The sequence below is a fragment of the Elephantulus edwardii genome, unplaced genomic scaffold, assembly GCF_000299155.1.
Source record: "Elephantulus edwardii isolate Elephantulus edwardi_28Jun2011 unplaced genomic scaffold, EleEdw1.0 scaffold00024, whole genome shotgun sequence".
Classification (NCBI taxonomy): domain Eukaryota; kingdom Metazoa; phylum Chordata; class Mammalia; order Macroscelidea; family Macroscelididae; genus Elephantulus; species Elephantulus edwardii.
This window is the reverse complement of record NW_006399774.1, coordinates 4,477,677-4,483,289: the sequence shown is the minus strand read 5'-3', so window position 1 is coordinate 4,483,289 and position 5,613 is coordinate 4,477,677. Positions and strand designations below refer to the sequence as shown.

Genomic DNA, 5,613 nt, shown 5'->3' with positions numbered 1-5,613 from the left:
GGAAATATTAAAGTTTGATTTATGGTGAATAATGTGACAGAAGTGTCTTTTTGAGTAGCCCCCAATTTAACAGGTTCTGAGTCACATGTATTTAATCCAGTTTTGGTGTCTTGAGTTCTATTTTTATAAATGAATGATTGAGGCTTTAAGAATTAACTCTGCCAAACAGTAAATGGTTTACCCTTGATGCTTAAACCGCTTGATTTTTTTAAAGGTTGGTTTTTTTTTTTTTTTTACCTCAATTCCTACTGGCTTAGCCCTCCTGATAATTTTTTTTTTTCCATGCATATGCCACTGAGATCATATCTTTTGTCTCTTCATTTAGCTTCCTTTTCAGTCCTAGGAACCCAGTTCTCGCTTGGTGATGCACACTCCTGACGTCTTTGCTTTTGGCTTTTCCCTTCTCATAATCTATAATCTACTGTACTTTTAACTTTTGTTTCCCTGAAAATTTCATTTACTTTTCAGTGAAACCTTATTTTTCTTCCTTTAGCTCACTAAGGTGTGGTGAGCAGGCCTTTCTCATGTGTATCCTAAACTTACTCATGCTTCTAGTGTTTCAATCAGGAACACTCTTCTTCAGACCTCAAGATGTCACCCTCTCCAGATACCCTCCCTTCCCCCACCCTGTCAGTGTGCCTTGGATAAATGAAGTGGTAAAACTAGTTATTGCTGTGATTCAAGTACTCCTAGAACTATGCCATTTATTGTCCCTTTCTGAGTATCGTTATCAACTCTATGGACTTGTTCCCCAGCCTGTTAGGGAGCGCTTAGATTGGTACTTGGAAAGCATTGAGAATTTTCTTTTTAATGAGCACTAGCCTATCTGCTTCAGTTTGGGGTTTCCCCGCCTTTTTTATTCCTTCTCGTTGAATCAGATCCAACTGGCACAGGAGAAGATTGCCTCTCCTTCCCCAGCAGAGCATTTGGTGGTTTCGAACCGTGCACTTATGGGATTGCAGCACAGCTTCTTACTACAAGGCCACAGAGCTCCTCTCAGCCAAGACTACTACTGTTGAGTTGGTGCCACGTTAGTGTGACCAGCTAGAGCAAAGTGGAGCTGCCTGCATAGGGTTTCCACGTTTCGATGACTTGATGAGGGAGCCTTTGGTGGCATAGCACCCCTAACCCAAGGTAGCCCCAGCTGCTTTGAGGGAGAAAACTGGGCAGGCTCCTCACCCAATTTACAATCTCTGAAAACCCCTTGGAGGGTCAGGTATGAGTCATTTCTGACTTGAGGGCAATGAGTGAGGAAATTTTTTATGGAAGGACATTATCAACATCTGTCTCCCGTAAAGCAGCTGGTGGGTTCACATTACCAACCATTGTTCCACCTCCTTAGAGAATGGATCTGGATCATCTTGTAATGTCAGAAAGTAAACCAGAAAATAAAATGATAGAAATACAGTATGCTCGGCTCCACAGTTAACACACTTGGCACCAGCAGTCAGGAAATCAAAGGACAAATTGCACTGGGAAGATCTGTCAGGGACCTCTCCAGAGTACTGAGAAGCAGCAGTATCAGGCTAAAGACTAAGGTGCGCCTGATCCAGGCCATGGTCTTTGCAGTTTGCTGTTCATTAGAGAGCTGGACCGTGACTAAAGATGACAGAAGAATCAATGTTTTTGAGTTAATGGTTAATGGAGAAGAGTCTTGAACATACCATGGACCACCTTGAAGAGGGTGAAACCAGGTTTCTCCTTGGAGGCAAAGATTTTAAAACTCTGTCTCACATACTTGGGCCATGGGGCCAAAAGGGACCAATCTTTGGAGAAGAACACATACTGCTCGAAAGGGTGGAGAAACAATGCAGGAAGGGAAGACCCCAGATAAGAGGGATCCATACAGTAACTGGGGTATTGGGGGTCAGAGTCAGTGAGACTGGCTCAGGACAGGGAAAGCTTCAGAGTTGTTTTACACAGGGTTGCTATGAGTTGCAAGTGACTCAACAGCATATAACCTCTTCATTCATTCACTCTTACGTGAAGCAAAGAAGTGTAGGCTGTGCATAGTTGTATTGCTCCCATGGCTGGGAAGGGAAAAAAGATGGCATGGTGGACACCTACCTCATCCAGTATAACATCTTTAGTAATCATTGATAGCTTAGACGCTTAATACCATATGATGATCATTATGTCGTCTTCATAAAAACCTAAAGTTCCAGTCTTTTCATGATGAAACTACAAGACAAAACCTACAGGGGCATGCTACAAAATACCTACCCAGTCTGAGTTGCTCCAACCTTGAGCAAGTGTTTGACTTTCTTCAAGATAAAGTTTAATAAATGATTTCTAGCACAACTTGGACAGTAATTTGCACCCAATTTCCTATTTCCATCACATTTTTCTAGTTGAGTTTGTGCTGTTCTGTCTGAGGTGAGAATTGACCTGGCAAAAAGTGATTTGTTCTTGATTCCTAAGATCTAGACCATACCAGAAGCTAGTAAATTGGGGCCTTACCATCTGGAGGCCTGGTGTTGACCAAGTTTCAAGATTATATGATCATGAAATAGTAAAACATTACAGAACATGGGGCACGTTGAGGACATGATGCTAAGTGAAATACTTGGGTCAAGAAAGGACAAAGCCTGCGTAACACCACTGTTATAAAATAGGACAGACATGGGGAATTGGGGAGGGAATGAGGACAGAATGGATAATGACACTGCATTAGAACAGATGAGAGGAAGAACTGTCCTGAAGGAGCATATGCATTATATATATGAGAACAGATTGGAACAAGGGGTGCGTTGTTGTGTGGGCTAGGGGAGAAAATGTACAACAAAGAGTAAAAAAAGTAAAAGCATAAAAGAAACCCCATATGATATAGTTTAATATAATTTTACAACTCTATCAGCAAGTGAGTCAGTTTCAACTCAGTGACCCTATAGAAAACAAAAGGATCTGCCCTCTCTCCACATTCTATCTTTTAGCCCATTACTACAGTGACTGACAGTCCATCTCATTAAGGGTTGTTTTTTCACTGACTCTGCTCTCCAGCATTATGTTCTTATGTCCTCCTCCAGGGTCCTTTAACAGCTCTTGATAATGTGCCCCAAGTTTGTCAAGTCTCCCCATCCTTGCTTCCGAGGGTCACAATGAGTACTCATCTTCAAGACAGATATCTTGAAGTACTTGTTGGTATGTTCAATACTCTTCACCAACACCACAATTCAAAATTATCCAGTACCTGAAATCTCAGCTGCCATCAAATTAACTCCAGCTCTTAGCAACTCCATTGAGTTTCCGAGGCTGTAAATCTTTTATATATATATATTAATGAAAGTTTACAGAGACATTGAATAAAGTTTACAGAGACATTGAATATATCAATATATCCATTGTTACACTGTTCTCCCTGCCCATCCCTCCTCCCCAGTTCACTCTTCTCTTTGAAAAGTAAAAGAAAAATTCTTTAATTGTTCTACAATCCCTCCCCCCAAGTCCACTCCACTATGTAGCCTTCGTTCTGCTGTCATGACAATAATACCTAATCATATATCCCTTTTAAACAGTTTTCTCCCTCATCTGTTTCCATGCAGTATACATAATTTTATCCCACCTTTCTCAGTCTCCCACAACACCAATGTCAGTCCTGTTTTACAACAGTGGCACTATGTAGTATATGTCCTTTTGTGACTGAGATATTTCACTCAGCATAATGTCCTCCAGGGTCATCCATTTTGTATAGTATTTCATGAGTTCCTTGTTTTTCAAAGCAGCATAGTGTTGCATTGTGTGAATATACCAGAGCTCTATCCATTCGTTTGTTGATGGGCATTAGGTTGTTTCCAACTCTTTGCTGTCGTGAACAAAGCCACAGTATACATGGATGTGCTTATATCTGTTTGGGTGGCGGTTATGGTTTCTTTAGGGTAAATTCCCAGTAGTGGAATTGCTGGGTCAAATGGTATTTCTATTTGCAACTTTTTGAGAAATCGCCATACAGCCTTCCATAGTGGTTGCACCATTTTACCCTCCCACTAACAGTGAATAAGGGTTCTGGTTTCTCCACAACCTTGCTAGCATTTATTATTTGCTGCTCTGTTAAATTTTGTTATTCTTACTGGGGTGAGATGTTATCTCATAGTTCTTTTGATTTGCGTCTCTCTTAGACCTAAGGATTTTGAACATTTCTTCATGTGTTTACCATCTGAATGTTTTCTTTGGTGAAGTGTCTGTTCCCCTGGGCCCATTTTTCAGTTGGGTTGTTTACCTTTATCTTACTGTGGTGAGGCTGTAAATCTTAATGGAAGTTGACTGCCCATATCACTGGGAGTGTATAGCTTTTTGATTATTATAACACCTATGGACTAAGCCATAAAAGAAAGCATGCATTACTTCAGGAACAGTTGAGTCTTCAAATGCCAATCATTGTTTTTGTCACTTTAAACTGGACCTTGTCAGCAGATTTGCCTGCTCCAACATGTCCTTTGATTTGAGTTCTATTTCCATGACTGTTAGCTGTAAATACTAGTAAAAAGAACTCCTTGACAGCAGTCTTCATTTATCATCATGGTGCTCGTTGGTCCAGTTGTGGGAAATCACATTTTCCTATGTCAGGGTGCAGTCAACAGGCAAGTATATATGTAAGCATTTGGAGTACCAGGGTAGCACAAACTGTTCAAGCATTTACAAGCCTAAAGATTGACACCTACTGAGAGGAGTTTTTAGAAGACCGCTCTGTCAATCTGTTTCTGAAAGGTCTTAGCTTAGAAAACCTAATGAGGTGATTCTCTTCTGCCCAAGTTAGGTCCACATAGACTGAATCAAGTAACCCAGCAACTAAAAATGTGCAGTTCAGAAGTGCTGGAGAGATACAAAGTAATTAAGTCAAGAGATAGAAATGTGGAAATTTCCTGTCGAGAAAGAAATGTATTGGGGTTTTTGTTTGTTTTGCAGACTATAAAGAAGATACTGCATTTTCTTCAAAATGAAGTGTGGGTTTAATTGTGACTATATTGGTTCTGGACCTAAACTGATAAAACCTGATGATGAGGGAAGACTGAGTTCCTGCACGCCTGCCTGTTTGGAAGGTTCTTGTACAGACTGCACGAAAGAGTATGAGAAGTTGTCATCTCTTGGCTCACCTATTAGGAGCCCCACATCTATAGAACTGGACCGGGACAGCAAACCTTTGCATAATAAAGAAAACCAGCATGTGCAATGAGTCCTTGACAGTCCAGATGAAACAGAACTGGAGAGTAGTAGATTTTATGAAGACAGTGGATATGCCTCATTCTCTCAGCCAAGCAGACTCTTTGAACAAGATGAGGGGAGCCTCCTGTTGGAGGAGAGTTTTTGTGAGAGTCCACACTCCTGCCTGCCACAGATACAGAGCCCAGACCAGTATCCCAGCAAAAGTTTACTGCCAGTTCTTCATTTTGAGAAAGTTGTTTGTTCAACGTTAAAAAAGACTGCCAAGCGAAATCCAAAAGTTGATCGGGAGATCATTAAAAAAATTATATCTACTGGAAATTTTAGACTACAACATTTAATTGGCAGAAAAATGGGCTTGGAGTGTGTAGATATTCTCAGTGAACTCTTTCACAGAGGACTCAAACTTCTCCTAGTAGATATTTTATCCCAACTGAGTGATATGGACTTAATCAA

At 40.7% G+C, this 5,613-nt stretch overlaps 1 protein-coding gene across 1 annotated transcript in view; it reads left to right on the top strand.

Moving 5' to 3' along the window:
* The first annotated feature begins 4,933 nt into the window (after nucleotides 1-4,933).
* Nucleotides 4,934-5,613, top strand: part of FBXO5 (F-box protein 5) — an 11,178-nt gene continuing 10,498 nt past the window's right edge. The window contains 1 exon segment of the mRNA XM_006903578.1: nucleotides 4,934-5,613. Within this exon segment, the coding sequence (XP_006903640.1) occupies nucleotides 4,934-5,613 (680 nt within the window).